Source organism: Oryza glaberrima, chromosome 4, assembly GCF_000147395.1.
Source record: "Oryza glaberrima chromosome 4, OglaRS2, whole genome shotgun sequence".
Taxonomy (NCBI): domain Eukaryota; kingdom Viridiplantae; phylum Streptophyta; class Magnoliopsida; order Poales; family Poaceae; genus Oryza; species Oryza glaberrima.
Genome location: NC_068329.1, coordinates 29,885,798 through 29,901,029, shown reverse-complemented (window position 1 = coordinate 29,901,029; position 15,232 = coordinate 29,885,798). Strand labels below are relative to the sequence as shown.

Sequence of the window (15,232 nt, the reverse complement as noted above, 5' to 3'; positions counted from 1 at the left end):
TAGACACTGCCTTGTGGTGCACTCTGCAATTCCTGTTTCAGAAAGTTCACAAGCAGTCCGTGGTTTGTCCTTGCATCTCCACCATTTTTCAATGTGTGTGATGAGCTTATTAGAAAACATAAGAAATATTAAATTTTGATCCTTATAATTGGGCTCATGTTATCCACGCGAAAAGGGAGTTTGTTGATAAGTTGGAGATGGAATGCCGTGGTGCATGAGTAGGATTTCTTGCGAGACAGCCAATTCGTTAGTACAAAAAAAAGAAAGACAATATGTACACATGACATTTGGCGCCCTGTTTCATCATGTTTTAAAAATTAAAACACACTGAAAATGCAAGTGAAGTCATCAATTCGTTTTTATGCATACTATTATGCATGTATGATGTATCGCTGTGAACATAAACTAAAAAGTGACACACAAAATTTAATGGCTAGTCCAAGGTACAAACAAGAACTATATCATGGCTACAGTTTTCGGATCCTATTCTTTGACAAAATAGCTACAGCACTCTAGAAGAAAACGTTCAGATCACAGATCGACCTTCATTGGAGCGTTGTGAAAGAGGAGTAATGAGCAATATTTATAGATGACTTACAAAATTTTGAAATGAAAAAAACAGCACGGCTATATCATCAACCACATGTCCTTTTCCTTTTCTTCTAATATGTTGTACACTTTTTTCCAGCTGGAATTATTTCATCCAACCAAAAGCTCCTCCCTCCACATATAAATCAAACCTCTTCTTAGACCCAACTCTTGCAAATTATGGGAAGAATGACAAAAAGACTAATGCGTGAATGCGCTGACCCCGTGCATGCAAATGTGTCCTATTCCCTTTTGCAAGCGATTTTAAGCTTTAACTTTCAGCATATATATTTTTATAGGTAGAAAATTTTGTTATATAAACTTTATATTTTTATAGTATAAACTTTCTACAAATAAGATTTTAAAGAAATTATAAAAAATCAAAACATTTCTACTCAAAATCATGAAAGTTTATTTGAATAGTTGAAAGTTTCTACTAAAAAAATCAATAACTTTCAACCAAACTAAAAAAAATCTCCTCAAAATCATGAAACTTTCATATGAATATTTGAAAGTTTTTACTTAAAAAAATCAGAAACCTTCAACCTAAAATAGAAGGGTGCTAAGCTTATATGTGGGCCAGATCTAAGGAAGAAGGATGTAAGGAACCTCATCGAGGTTGCGATCATGAAGCACAAGTCTAGTTCGAAAAGGAGGTAGAAGCAAATGCTTGGGATCTTTATCTTGGAGGAAGATGAAGAGGACCTCAGGTTAGTCGTTGTCTCGCCAAAGACGACGAGAACCTCTAATGTGTTGTGGCCTACAGGGCGTAAACCTGGTTGACGAAAGTGAAGAAGGGGATGCAACGGGAAGGATGAAGGGGGAATAATGGGAGAGGCTAGATTTGGTTTCACTCTCTTGTGTTCACGGAGAGGAACAAATAGAAAGAGAAGAGGAATATGAATATCAAAGACTCTAGCCTTAATAGATCACAAGTTGGAAGTTAATAGATCACCAAGTTGGAACGTGTTCGCTCGTTAAAGTGACTCGAGTAAGTTCGGCAATTAGCTATCCCAAAGAATGGTGCATCTGTGGGAGGCTAAAAAAGAATTTGATCGTTAGATGTGACTTAAGTGTTATAGAGAAAAAATTTATTAACCGACATTGCGAGTCAGTCTCTAGGAAATACAAACTTCCAATTTAACAAGCAGCAAATCCATACACATCAACATTCCATTCCGTCACTTGAATAATTTGGTATGTACAAACGAATATCAAAGGAGGGTCCAACAAAAAAATGAATATCAAAGGAGGGAATGAACTAAGGTTCATTGTGACACATGTTACACATAATTATTATGTGAGTGGTAAATTATATGCACATTGATAGTGATATACATGCGATAGCTTCGTCTCAAGATACATTGTCCTAGTTCCTCAAAGATAGTTATAAGGACATGGTATAAAAGTGTATGTTCATAAGACTAACATATATATGAGTGTCTGTGTTTATACTATGTATCAAAAAAAGAAAATGATAGAAATGAACAAGAAAGCTTACATTTTTTTCACCTATGGAGGAATGGAGCATACCGTAGAACTCAATTGAAATTATTTTCCTTACAAATGGGCTTCCCTACCATAGATAGACAACATATGCATGCATGGGCAAACTACTAATCCAAATGAATTTTCCAATGTTTGTTTCCTATACATACCAAACGATGATTCAAAAATCCCAAGATAAAAAAAGATTAAATACAGTTTTTACTTTATAGTAATATATCATGTGTCACATCACTATTAAATTAATTTATTTTAGGTACGAAAGGAGTATAAAATAGGAGAATAAAGTCACATCTCGCCGTAGTATTAAAAAACTTTGCGAGCCAACTGGACGACCCAAAAACATTTTCCCAGTTCGTCTGTCCCGTCCTATAAAACGTCCCGCCCCGCCCACTCGAAAAGCCAGCTCCTCCATTTCACCAACTCACACCCCCACACACGCCATTAACTCACCCAACAGCAGCTAGCCGAGCCGAGCCAACCAACGGACGAACACCTCTCTGGCTCTCTCCCCCACCGCGTCGTCGTCGTCGTCGTCGCCGATGGCCAAATGCAGCAAGATCCGCTACATCGTCTGGCTCCGGCAGACGCTGCGGCGGTGGCGGTCCCGGGCCGCGGCGCGCGCGGCGGCGGAGGCGGTGCCGGCGGGGCACGTGGCGGTGTGCGTGGGCGGGGCGTCGCGGCGGTTCGTGGTGCGGGCGGCGCACCTGAACCACCCGGTGTTCAGGGAGCTGCTCCGGCAGGCGGAGGAGGAGTACGGCTTCCCGTCGGGCGCCTACTGTGGCCCCATCGCGCTCCCCTGCGACGAGGGCCTCTTCGAGCACGTCCTCCGGCACCTCTCCTCGCCGTCCTCCGCCGCGCGGTTCGTCACCCTCGAGGACATCCAGAGCGGCGCCCTCTCCTGCTGCTGCGCCGCCGCCGGCGACGCCCTCCCGCTCCTCCGCGGCATTGCCACCGACAAGGCCGTGTGGTGAATGCGATGTGTGATCCCACCCCTAGCTAGCCGCTCCGCTCGCCATTGCGCGTGCGTGCATGCGCGCGACCGTTCTTGCCACCATTTTTTTTTTCTCTTCTCTTCTTGTCCTCTTTTTTCCCCTCTCCCTCCATGGCCAATTGAGAGGAGCTGAGACTCGCCGGAGCAAGAGAAAGAGAGAGAAATCGGCGGCCGGCCGGCGGTGGCGGTGAAGTGAGATGGCTGAGAAAGTCTTAGGATTTTGAGACGGCCAAGTCTAGTCATCCATTCCCTTGTCAAATCCGGGAAAATTATTTAGCACCGGAGAATTTTATTCTTTCTTCTTCTTCTTCTTATTTTCACTTAATAATTCGCCAGTGTAAATAACTGTACTACTGCGATTATTCTGCCACCATTTCAAGTGAATTGAAACATTCTTTCTTTACAAAGCCTCACTGTCTCTTAATTTTCCTTCTACTGTACGGTCCTGTATGTACTTGCTGCTACTACTACTACATTTCTGTGTGAGCTGAAGCTTCTTACTATTTGGACCGTACGGATTATTAGGGGGCTTAATTAGAGGTAGCTTAATTAGAAAAGGATTTGACACGGTATCTTCTCCTTTTGTGGGAAAATTAAGAATGGAGCAGGAGTAGTGCAAGCTTAGTACTGGAGTAGAATATATGTTCAAGCTGTCGCTAGGCTGTTTGCAATGATTTAGGTATGCATTATCATGGATGCATCGACCAGCTACCGATCGGAATTATGGGCTGATAATTGATACTGCAACTTAAGTATTCCTAGCTACTGCTATCAATGTTGTGTGCGGTAGTCAACTATTTTCTGTTCTTTTCTCTGGGACTGAAAATTAAGCGACTTAAATTATCCCTGAAGCCTGAAGATATCGTCAAGCTCTTAAAGCAACAGCCATAGTTCAGAAAAGCTGTTTTTTTTTAGAAAAAAAAAACATTTTGATCTACTACTTTCTAGTCGAATCTCAACACATAACGGTATGGCCGTCCACTTTGCACCGAACAGGCGAAACACTGAACCTGAAGAGAGCAGCTTATCATTTAGTGGTAGTCAGTAAACGACTTTGTATATTGCACTATTGCTCCTAGAGAAGATCAGGTTAATTATGCAGCGGTAGTATGCAAACACCTCTCAAAGATTCCCCTTTCGAATGTTCTTCCTCCTCTCTCTGGATGATTATTTTTGTCCGTCTCTCCTTAAGATTACTAGATTTTCAGCAGGTTAGCCTGCAAAAATTCGGCAATCAGGGAGGAAACCGTTTTATCCAGTACTGGCCCCCGGCTAATCCAGTCCAATTATTACGTGGACGAAAAAAAATATCGTAAAGTTATGAGCTACTCCTGTATGTGGGGATGGAGAGAGAGAGAGAGAGAGTGTGTGTGTGTATTCAGTATTCTACTGTGTAGGCTCCGATTGTTCGAGCTATAAGCCACAGAAAAATAAACATGGTAATATAAATAATATATGAAATAAAATTTATATTTGTGTGATCCAAAAGTAATGTCAAAATTATATTATTGTAAGACAACTTTCAAACTAACTTTATAGTTAAATTTTAAAATTGAAATTTTGGTTGTAATTGACAATAAACTAATAACGAGACCAGAAGGAGAGTGTCACTTCAGTACTGTTAATACGGTAGTAAAAACACTGATGTGTGGATCCGGAGTGGAGAGGATCTGCATCCCACTTGGTCTACGTACTCCAGTAGTACTCCTATTTTTTACTGTGCTGCCGCTGCCGCTGAAATGGATGGGTGCGATTCGGTGGTGGGGGAGGGGAGGTTGGAGAGGGAGGGAGGGGCGCGCATGTGGGCCGTGGGCCCCGCTGCATGTGTGTTGATACCCCGGCCCGGGACGGCGCGGTGTGGACCAGCAGCCGCACGCCGTTGCCCCATCATCACCTGCTTCTGCTTGCCTCCGAGTCCGTAGTCCTTTGCGGCCTTTTCTTTTTTGCGGTTTAGTCCTTTCTCCTCCGCCTTTTTGTGCCCCGTCCTTTCTCCCGTCCTCCCTTCTTCTTCTCCGTTGCCCGATCCGTTCCGTTCCGTTCTCGCGAAGCAAAAATGCAAAACTGCAAGAGTCGGGGCGGCAGCCGGTACGCCTGCGGCGCTACACGTGCGGCACTGGACACGTGGGGGTAGGACATACAGGCGGCGACGTTCCTCTCCGGGTAAATACGGATTTACGGGCGGTGAAATCCTGTATGACGTCAAATTTATTTATTTACCCCCTCAGTCCGAAATACTCCCTCCGTTCAAAATATTTGATACCGTTGAGTTTTTAATACGTGTTTGACCATTCATTTTATTAAAAAAATTAAGTAATTATTTATTCTTTTCATATCATTTGATTCATTGTTAAATATACTTTCATGTGCACATATAATTTTACATATTTCACATTTTTTTAGAATAAGACTAACGGTCAAACATGTGCTAAAAAGTCAACGGTGTCAAATATTTTGAAACGGAGGGAGTATAAGGGATTTTAGATGGATGTAAAATCCCTTATATTTCGGGACGGATGAAGTATTTGTTATGTCAAATTTTATCAAAAGGTACTCAAAATTTTATAATTTATCTGTGGACATCTAAAAACCTGACACGGTTAGAGGACACCATATAAAATTAAAAACTAGTAATCTGATGGAGAATATCATAATCATTATTCTATTATTGAGTAAAGCACATGAACCATATCTAAACTTGTACGGATGTATTATGTAGATCCCTCAACTTTCAAAACGTATTTTTGGTACCGAACTTGTTTTGGGTGTCATATAAGTCCAAACGGGCTCCAACCCACTCTATGTACTAACGTGACATGCCATAGCGGTTTCTAAATGACATTTTTTTGATAGATTAGGAATCTAAATGACATACCCGCATAATTTTAAGAACCGTCCGTGCACTTCACTCTTTACTATTTTTATCCAATTGGAGAGAGATTTTTAAAATACAAAAAACACACTTGATCCATGAGCTTCTAACCTGTCACAAGCAATATGATATAGTTGGGGTGATGACAGGTTGCGAATTGCATAATGTACGGTTTGAAATTTTGGGGAAAAAAAGAAAATTTCAAAAAATATATATGAAAATATAGATAATTATGCTAATATTTTAAGAAAAAAACTTTTCATCCTGCTTTTGATTGAAAGCAAATAATTATGATATAGTTATATTTAAAATGTTTGAAAAAAACTGTGGAAAGTTGTATAGCTAATCCCACATTAAAACCGGCATAGGATTCCACTAAAAAGACCGACGTAGGAAAAGAAACAGAAATCTAGCAAAACAGAACTGAAAAAAAAAGAAAATTCAGGCTCACACACGGGGCCCACAAGGCACGCAACGTCACGGCCCACAAGGCCCACTCAGCCCACGCCACAACACACACAAGCTCCCACAAGTCCCAACCAACCCTAGAGCCGCGCCGCCTCGCTTCTCCCCGACTCCCGCGTGCTCGCCGCGCCGCCCACCGCCACCGCCTGGAGCGTGCGAAAGCTCGCCGGTGCGGTTTCTCCGCTCAGGTAAGCCCACCTGCTGCTTCCGCCCGCACCCTGTAATCTTCGTCTCCGTCGGTTCTTGCTGAATCGCCGGCCCTGCCTTGCAGCGTGAAGGATGAGGAAGCTCAGGTTCCACGAGCAGAAGCTACTCAAGAAGACCAACTTCCTCGACTTCAAGAGGGAGAAAGGCCACCGCGACGCCATCGTCACGCAGCGCTACCTCCTCGTCGAGAGAGACGACTACAAGAAGTACTAACTCATCTCTCTCTCCAGAGTATCAACTCGTACCTTATCGGTTGGTTAAAGGATTATCTGTGTGTTCTTTCGCGTTTTACTGTTCATCCTGTCCATGGACATGGATTTGCTGCAAATTTGTGATTTTGTTTTTGGGTGGTGGCAGGTACAATGGCATATGCCTGATGGTGCAAAAGCTCGTCAACATTATAAAGCAAATGGACCCGAGAGACCCTTACAGAGCGGAGATGACAGACATGTTGCTCGATAAGCTGTAAGTAGCCTGTTGCGTGGTCTGCATACAAATTTAGAGCTGGACAGTTACGGTCTACAATTCCACATGACCCATCAAACACGTTAGGCACACAAATTTGCTGTTTGCTGAATTGTCATAGAGTCAGAATCGAGATTGCTCAGGGAAATTCAGTTCCTGTATATAATGTTTCAGAGAATTTTATAGCATGTCAACTAATTCGTGTGTTTGAGGAGGGGCTGTGTGCCTGTGTCTATTTTTGAATTACCAAATTGATTGGATTTGCAATCGAGGCTATAAAGTATAAACACATGACTAGTTTCTCAGTAGTTCATCTGCTTCTTGTCCAGGGACATAATTGTTTCGATAATCCTGCCAAAGATTTTTCGAATAATTCTCGCTCTTATGTTTGGATACGTACCTCGGTAGTCCTCTTCTCTTTTACTCCCAACATTTTGAGCTTGGACTGGACTAAAAGATTGATAGACTTGTGCTAAGCAGAACTTATAATCTAATGTTACTTTCTGCAATGGATTGCCTATGCTTGGGTACTTCATATAGAACTGTTCACTCTTAATTTTGTATGCTTTTCTTGTTTCCAGTTGTCTAGCCATTTCCAGATTTTGTACTACTCATGTGTAGTTTGATGAAGTTCATGAAATTTCAGGTACAACATGGGTGTAATTCCAACAAAAAAGAGCCTGTTAACATGTGAAAAACTTTCAGTGAGCTCCTTTTGCAGGTCCTCTCTCTCTCTCTCTCTCTCTCTCTCTCTCTCCATGTATATGTGCTGTGTAGCCATCTTTTACCATTTAGTGGCAAATGTTTACTCATCTCAGTTCAACAATTGTTAAATTGCACGTTTCATTGGTCAGCTGTGTGTTAAAGTGTTGTTGTACCACTGCTTCAACATAAATGAGACTTACCATGGCTAACCACTTAACAAACACTATAACCTCGATTAGCACACAAGACTAAAGTTGTAGGAGATCAGACATATCGTACATCACTTATTGCGTGTATTGGCAAATTATTGCAGGCGGAGGCTTGCAACAGTCATGGTGAAGCTCAAGTTCGCGGAGCACCTTAAAGAGGCCGTGACATACATACAGCAGGGTCATGTGCGTGTAGGCCCAGAGACAGTCACCGATCCAGCCTTTCTTGTAACCAGGAACATGGAGGATTTCATCACCTGGGTTGACTCCTCAAAGATCAAGAGAAAGGTCCAGGAGTATAATGGTGAATTGGACGATTTTGATGCTATGGCTTGAGAATATCGTTGAGCAGAATTTCTGGGTCCATCGGTGTAGCTACTCGTGTATGATTTTTTTTTTTTTGGAACTTTTTAAGGTGAGGTCGTGATTTGCTGCAGAGCTACTTGCATGTGCATTGTTGTTGTCAATGTTGTGTAATGCAGCTCAACGCCTATGACAGTTCATTCACTTACTAATACAATTTTGTAGCCGTTTCTCTATTACAGTAGCGCTTTGCTTATGTTCTTGAGTGTATTTTCCTGTCACATTACAACCTGATTATGCAGGATAATTCTCATGGTCAGATTCATCGACTTTCATGTCAGTGCGTGGCCAATCTAGGCTACGGATTACGGATAGATGGCCCTTGCTTACTCTTTGATGTTCTCTTAGTTGTGTTCGTTGGGATGTGTTGCCTATGTGCACTATAGTTGTGTGCACAATTTTTTCGCTGAGTTCAAAAAAGCTTTCATTATCTTAAAAAAGTATGTGGAGACTGAGTATTATACGCTATATGAACCAGTAGCAGATGGCGCATACTGCAAAAAAAGAACCGTACTTGATTCCAATCTTCAGTATTTGTTTACTGCACATTCAGGCACTATAAATTTACAATGGTGCACGTTACGCCATTCAGCAAGAAGCTGCATGCACATTCAGGCCATGCATAGGTGTTACTTCTAATACAGTTTTCAAGCCGACATTCAACTGGAAGCATGAGACCCAAAGAAAGAATAGATAGCTCCTCACACACAAAATGGATTTTATACTACCATCATGTCCTAAATTTCAGTTCACAACACTAACTATGAATCTTGAGATTCTTCATCACCTGGTAACGTTTGAGAATCCCTACCGCATTTTGATTCTTGCATCTCGACCTCAACAGTAGTCACATCTTTTGCCTTCCCATTTTCTGTCTCCATCCTTCTTACCTTCTCCTTTTGTATGGCTCGTAGCTCATACCTACAAATAAAAAAAAAACAGAACATATGTTTCAAATGTTGATGCTGTTAAATTGTCTATGGTAATAGGGACTAGGAGAACATGTAAATATGAAATTCATAGACTTCTGCGGATAACATTTGAAATAGCAGCCTAAATCTATGAGGTCTTTGCACATCAAATATCAGCCTATCTCGATTGCATAGGTGGAAGCAGATAATGAGCAAAGCTGATTGCAAAGTCTCACGAGGCTACAGAGGAGTTAACTGTATATTTGGTCTAGTGTTTACATGCCTGTCTATAATTTTAGCCTGGATCCTGTAACTTCAGCACTCACAAGGATGAATAATTCATTTTACCTATAATTTCACCTATTTGAAGTATATGCCTACAATACCTCTAAATCTTAGGACATATAATTCAGACCAAAAAAGGATGAATAATTCCTTTTTTTCAGGATAGGTCATTTAGGTAACTTAAGTTAGTGAGGTACAATGGAGAACAATAACCTTCCAACATTCCATGATAATTAACAAAATCACAGGATGTAAACGGCAATTATATCTGGCAGAAGCACTACTTCACCAAGAAGATAGCAATTAATGGGCAATCTCATGTTTTTGCATACTCATCACTTCATCAGGTACAGCAAACCCAACTTCTTAAATATGTACAAGGGCTCACATTTGATGTAACTTATCTGATGAGATATAAATTGGTTGTGCGTAATGTTAAGTGCAAGGTAATGTAATGTCCATAGTTTATAATTATGTACTGTATTAAATTGGATTAGAAGGTAATGCATAACTCATTGAATTATGAAGGAAAAAGTGAGATGCTACTCTGATGTTAGCTTGTGTTGCATATCAATACTCAGAAACTAAATTTACATGACGATAATCGAAATAATTTCAGAATGGAAGCTTACGGAGAAGTGTAACTCTTAGCGAGCAGAAAGTATATCCTCCAGAACTGCTTATCCTTCATGTGGCGCGGGCACAGATCGTACCGGATCTTGGCCAATTCCTGCGCATCAAGCACGCATGCGTTTGCTCAAACTTCCACAACATCCTCATCACAGACAGAGAGAAGCGAGCGATACAGAACCGAGATCCGCCGGGAAGCGTACCTTGGCTTTGGAGAGCACGAGCACGGCGTGCCGCTCCTGCCAGCCGGTGAGGTCGCCAACTTCCACCCCTGCGAGAAGCACGCACGGACATCACGATCGAGCCCGGATCGGAGTGGGAAGGATGAAATCGAGATGGAGATGGCGAGTGTGTGGCTGTTGCCTTGGAGCTGGAGCGCGGAGGACTTGAAGGAGTCCGGGGAGAGCGTCCGGAGGAAGTCGAGCAGCTGCGGCGTCACGCCCAGCTCCTCCTCCTCGTTCCCGGCCGCGGCGGCGGCGGCGGCGGCGGAGGAGGCGGAGGGTTTGCTCGGGCCGCCTCCGCCTCCGCCGCCTCGGCGGCGGAACGGCCACGAGAAAGAGGAGAAGGCCATAGGGGGGACGAGCTGCGTTTGCGCCTCGCGATGGTGAATTCGGCGATGGGTTGGAGAGGATGGCCGCGACCGCGACGATTCGATTCGCTACGGCTTACGAATTCGCCGAGTCGTAATCAGCAGACGCACACACCACGCAAACCGTTCTGGAATCTGGAGGATGATTTCGACGAATTTTGCCTTGTGCCTTGTGCCGATGGAGTTTGGAACGGGTTTTATTATTATTATTATTATTATTATTATTTTACGAATTTGGCCGTGTGCTTTTATTTTTCAGAGAACAGTAACAGTTTCAAAGTAGGAATTGGGAAAAACGTTCGACTGCAATTCATTTCGAGGTAGATTTACAACGAGGTTCAGTAAGAGTTTCAAAGTAGGAATTAGGAAAAACCTGCAACTCCAATTCAGCCGCTACATCAAGGTTCCAAAACCGTTCGCTGATCAAGTACTCAACGGTTGTCCATTTTTATGAAAACGATTTGAAAATTGCAAAAATAGATGAAAGATAATCCAGGGCAGTTTAGTTTGACGTCATGAATTGAATTAGTTTACCAGGGTAGTTTTTGAACTCGAGCCGAAGCGAAAACCACCTGTGTGCACCCATCAGCGCTCCATTGACAGCCGCCAACTAGAGAACACATACGATAAGCCTCGCCAAGAAAACCTGTCCTAGCAACTTGTTAGGTATCAATTACAATGTTGCCACAAGCCGAACAAACTAATGGTTTTGCGTCAAGTAAACATTTACTAGAAGTTAATCGTACGACAATCCGCATCACAAAACATGATGCACCCCATGAAACATTGTATATAAGATCAAGATGAAAGCTCAAGAGGTAGTATGACCTAAGCTCACAGAATGTAAAGTTTGCCGTTGACCTTATCGTACATGAAATAAACATCGAAAGTGTAAAACCAAGGTCAAAGACAATTGGTTCAAACGCCATCATGCTAACATGTCACAATTCTTTTGGCTTCCACTGGGTCCAAAATCTAAGGCAAATAAAGCACATTCAGCTCCCAGCAGCACTAGGTATGGCGGTTGGCTTCGAATCCTCGGCTTTCTCATGCTCCTTGTTTAGCATCTGGAATCAAATAAAAGGAAGTCTTACAATAAATGACAAGTATCTCCTAACTCCCGCATCTTCTATATTCGATAGATAAGACAAACAATTTACCTTGTTATTGATCAAGTTATGGAGTGCGATGACACTCCGGATAAGAGAAGACAAGTATATGACCAACATCATATCGTTTGTTTTAACTGCAGGAAAGAACATTAGCATCGAACCATTTTAAGATAAGAAACCCAGACGACAGGTTCAGCTCAATTATAGTAAATTGGTGAGAACTTGTGTTATTACCTGCAAAGGCTTTAATAAGCTCGTTTACATTGAGATTGGGGAGCAGATTAAACACATCCTGTGATTTTTTTAAAAAATAAACAGGTTATTAACTGCATCAGTAAAATTGTTTCAGCAACAGAACTTTGAATTATATTTAAATTTTGTTTGGCAAGTTACATGTAGTAAACTGTCATGACCTTCATTAGTTTTTTTAGACATGTTGTGTCACAGTTTTCTTATTAAGGTAGTGACAAGCTGAGTAAAAATATTAGACAACAAACCAACAAATCATAAAAAACATACATAAAACAGATTTGGCCATCCAAAAGATCCCTTATATCTCGCGTCCAATGTATTGTGAAAACTACCAGTAGCATCACAAGGAATTACCAGTGGCAGCATATTCCACTTTGTAAGCAACTTTTAAGCACTTTTTTTATTTGATTTGGGAGTGATATTTAGTGATACTGAATTCCGAACAACCACAATAATGGAGGTGTATATCTCAAAGGCACAAATATTCCATAAAACCAAACGGCGGTAGCATGAGATAGCTTTCAAGTGCTGACCTCAATAATATAGCAAATGCAAGAGAATTGGAGGTATATGTAACTCCTAAGAATACCATACAGAAAGCAATGAGTAGAAGGCGAACCTGCAAGTGGTACAAAATCTCATGATTCAGTGGGAGCTTCCCTTCAATTACAAGATCTAAGTACCCACGGATCTCCCTGAGCCTTGCGTCCAGTCCTTTCAAGGCTGCAAGCTTGCTGGTTACCTTTAATGACAACAATGATAAAGGATATATTAGGGCATAATAAAGCAACTTGTAGGCTGAAAATGCATATTCTTGTGAAATATTACCTCTGTCGCAAGCGTGCTTATTGTTGTGTCCTTGACATCCCTCAGAAGATGCTCAACTCCTATAAGTAGGATGAACATACATCAGTCAACAATCCTTTCTGAAGGAAAAAGACTTCACCACAAAAATATTCTTTCCTCTTGGTGAAGAAACCTCACTAGCATCAACAACTTAATATATTTACCGCTCAAACAAGCTAACTATTATCTGTAACTTGCAAAATACACAAAGCATCCCTTTTTCCTAGTAAAAACAGATGAGACAGACATACCGATTTCCTCAACCTCGTGGGCAGCTATTTCTGAAGGAACATGAACAAACACCTTTTGACTTTTTTGAGTAGCATTCTGTAAAAGACAACATGTACATTGATGAAACAGAACAAGACAATGGACAAGCACAATAAACCTCCAGCTTCTTAGATCACATGCTAACCTCTTTAACCTCCTCCACAGCATAGTATGCTTTGGTGGGTATTCCTAACTCCTTGGGTTGAACATCAATAATCACCAGGACAGGGTTAGGAACATAGCTACAATTGAGAAGCACAAGAACTAAGTTAGCTACTATGAAGGGTAAGCACCAAAATAAATATGGCACAAGCATCCAGGGACAAAAACAAAAAGGAAAAAAAATACTTTGAAGGGGGGAAACTACTTCCACTTTCATTAACAAAAATTACAAGCACACTTAATAAAAAGATACAAAAGGTAATGTTTCAGGTATACTAACATCACCTATTAAACTCCCATGCCACCAATATGTGCGAATGACTTTCCAAACACATAAATTAATTTGAGGGAACAAATTAACTACAAAACTGCTTTTAGTTAGGATGATGCTTTAGTTAGCACCAAGCTGTTCATATCAGTTCATTATGTTCGTAACCAAAACTGATCAGGAAATTTCCATCGGCCAGGGTAGCAGATAAGGTTTCAGCAAGAAAGAAAAAAAAGGGGGAAAGATAAAAGGTGTTATCTATGATGCGGGACTAGCTATGCACTTCTGAGGAGCTTACAGTCCAGTGCAGTAGGGCCACAGTTTTATGCACAGACAACATTCAACTTGCTCTCATGTTAACAGTAGGAAGTCAAACAGCAATTGAATCTAGGTTATATATAAAACAGTTCCTTCTGTTATACTAGCAAGCTGAAAAGTCTACAGTGCTTTATAACTTGGGTGCCAGACAATTTAATAAAGATTACTTGCACCAAAACAACATATCTAGTCAAGAATATAACTTCATGAACAATACAGGATATAAAGCTTCGGTACATCACATACTTATTGAATAGTGCGTGTATATCCAAGTCGTTCTCCCTGAGTTTTGGACCGGTGCTGTACCAGCCAACAACATGCTCCTTGGCTACACGAAGAACAGCTCGTCAGTACAACACAATCAGTTACACAGGGCAGGTCAAACAAATGGAAGACTTGCAAACTGCATACCGTTGATCCTCTTGAACATGGAAAACATCGATTCGTGGTAATTATGATCGAGGAACCAGATCCTCGGATCCTTGTCATCCTCTTCAAACGGCACTGCAAAACCAAGTGCCATAGCATGCTATAAATACAGTAAATCGTCACTGGAATAGAACTCCACAGATCTAATTGTGCAGGTTCAACGCAATTCACGCCAATAGATCTAACTATACCCACAACCGCCACCAGTTGCGCGAACCCTAAGGCGAACTAGCAGCGCAGATCCCTCGGAAACAGAAGGGGGCTGATCCGAGACACGCAAACCCTAGTACTGGGGGAAGGTTTACCGGCGTAGGAGTTGGTGACATCGACGGAGCCGCGGGAGGAGGTGCCGAGGAGCACGCCGACGACGCGCTTGCGGGTGTCGCGGGCGACGCGGTTGTAGTGGTCGACGATGCTGAGCAGCACCAGCGGGTGCACCACCACCTTCTCCAGCGTCCGCCCCGAGAGCTGCGCCGCCTTCACCACGTCCATCTCCGCCGCCGCCGCCTCCTACTCGTCGCCCTCCTCCTCCTCCTCCTCTCCCTCCTACTTCCTCGCTCGATTCCGGCGAAGAAACCCTAACGCGGCCACAGATCTGCGGCGGCGCGGCCTCTCTCTCCTCCCCTGCCTTGTGTTGCTGCTGCGACGGCCGCCTCTGCGCTTTGCTTCCCCTCTTTTTCTTTCTTTCTTGCGGAGGCGGAAGGTAGGGGTGCGCCTCTTCGAAAAAAGGATTTAATAGAGGGACGGAAACGGAAAAGAACTCGGATTGAAGCCTCGTAAACCGTTCGA

General features: G+C 42.3%; 4 protein-coding genes across 4 annotated transcripts; 2 read left to right on the top strand and 2 right to left on the bottom strand.

Annotated features, from left to right (window-relative positions):
* Positions 1 to 2,512: 2,512 nt before the first annotated feature.
* Positions 2,513 to 3,847, top strand: LOC127771407 (indole-3-acetic acid-induced protein ARG7-like). Its single transcript, XM_052297319.1, has one exon. It carries the CDS (start codon positions 2,637 to 2,639, stop codon positions 3,066 to 3,068), a length of 432 nt encoding a protein of 143 aa, XP_052153279.1. The 5' UTR covers positions 2,513 to 2,636; the 3' UTR covers positions 3,069 to 3,847.
* Positions 3,848 to 6,470: 2,623 nt separating this feature from the next.
* LOC127770502 (uncharacterized) lies at positions 6,471 to 8,552 on the top strand. Its single transcript, XM_052296239.1, has 5 exons — positions 6,471 to 6,610; positions 6,694 to 6,835; positions 6,987 to 7,094; positions 7,741 to 7,815; positions 8,113 to 8,552. The coding sequence occupies exons 2-5, from the start codon at positions 6,702 to 6,704 to the stop codon at positions 8,342 to 8,344; spliced, it is 549 nt and encodes a 182-aa protein (XP_052152199.1). The 5' UTR covers positions 6,471 to 6,610; positions 6,694 to 6,701; the 3' UTR covers positions 8,345 to 8,552.
* Positions 8,553 to 8,827: 275 nt separating this feature from the next.
* On the bottom strand, positions 8,828 to 10,955 carry LOC127770503 (uncharacterized). Its single transcript, XM_052296240.1, has 4 exons — positions 10,561 to 10,955; positions 10,401 to 10,468; positions 10,200 to 10,297; positions 8,828 to 9,292 (listed from the first exon to the last, which is right to left on the bottom strand). Exons 1-4 carry the CDS (start codon positions 10,766 to 10,768, stop codon positions 9,133 to 9,135), a joined length of 534 nt encoding a protein of 177 aa, XP_052152200.1. The 5' UTR covers positions 10,769 to 10,955; the 3' UTR covers positions 8,828 to 9,132.
* A 588-nt stretch (positions 10,956 to 11,543) lies between these two features.
* Positions 11,544 to 15,141, bottom strand: LOC127770501 (26S proteasome non-ATPase regulatory subunit 7 homolog A). Its single transcript, XM_052296238.1, has 10 exons — positions 14,749 to 15,141; positions 14,426 to 14,518; positions 14,261 to 14,342; positions 13,412 to 13,508; positions 13,248 to 13,323; positions 12,979 to 13,037; positions 12,770 to 12,892; positions 12,133 to 12,190; positions 11,947 to 12,032; positions 11,544 to 11,853 (listed from the first exon to the last, which is right to left on the bottom strand). Exons 1-10 carry the CDS (start codon positions 14,933 to 14,935, stop codon positions 11,782 to 11,784), a joined length of 933 nt encoding a protein of 310 aa, XP_052152198.1. The 5' UTR covers positions 14,936 to 15,141; the 3' UTR covers positions 11,544 to 11,781.
* Positions 15,142 to 15,232: the final 91 nt, after the last annotated feature.

Excerpts from the sequence above, each read along its gene's own strand:
- LOC127771407 (XM_052297319.1), top strand. The coding sequence starts at position 2,637 with ATGGCCAAATGCAGCAAGATCCGCTACATCGTCTGGCTCCGGCAGACG.
- LOC127770502 (XM_052296239.1), top strand. The coding sequence starts at position 6,702 with ATGAGGAAGCTCAGGTTCCACGAGCAGAAGCTACTCAAGAAGACCAAC. Across the intron at positions 6,836-6,986 it reads GAGAGAGACGACTACAAGAA|GTACAATGGCATATGCCTGA; the intron begins GTACTAACTCAT and ends GGGTGGTGGCAG. Across the intron at positions 7,095-7,740 it reads GACATGTTGCTCGATAAGCT|GTACAACATGGGTGTAATTC; the intron begins GTAAGTAGCCTG and ends ATGAAATTTCAG.
- LOC127770503 (XM_052296240.1), bottom strand. The coding sequence starts at position 10,768 with ATGGCCTTCTCCTCTTTCTCGTGGCCGTTCCGCCGCCGAGGCGGCGGA. Across the intron at positions 10,469-10,560 it reads CTCCGCGCTCCAGCTCCAAG|GGGTGGAAGTTGGCGACCTC; the intron begins GCAACAGCCACA and ends TGCTTCTCGCAG. Across the intron at positions 9,293-10,199 it reads GCTAAGAGTTACACTTCTCC|GTATGAGCTACGAGCCATAC; the intron begins GTAAGCTTCCAT and ends TTTTATTTGTAG.
- LOC127770501 (XM_052296238.1), bottom strand. The coding sequence starts at position 14,935 with ATGGACGTGGTGAAGGCGGCGCAGCTCTCGGGGCGGACGCTGGAGAAG. Across the intron at positions 12,191-12,769 it reads AGATTTTGTACCACTTGCAG|GATGTGTTTAATCTGCTCCC; the intron begins GTTCGCCTTCTA and ends AAAAAATCACAG. Across the intron at positions 11,854-11,946 it reads ATAACTTGATCAATAACAAG|ATGCTAAACAAGGAGCATGA; the intron begins GTAAATTGTTTG and ends ATTTGATTCCAG.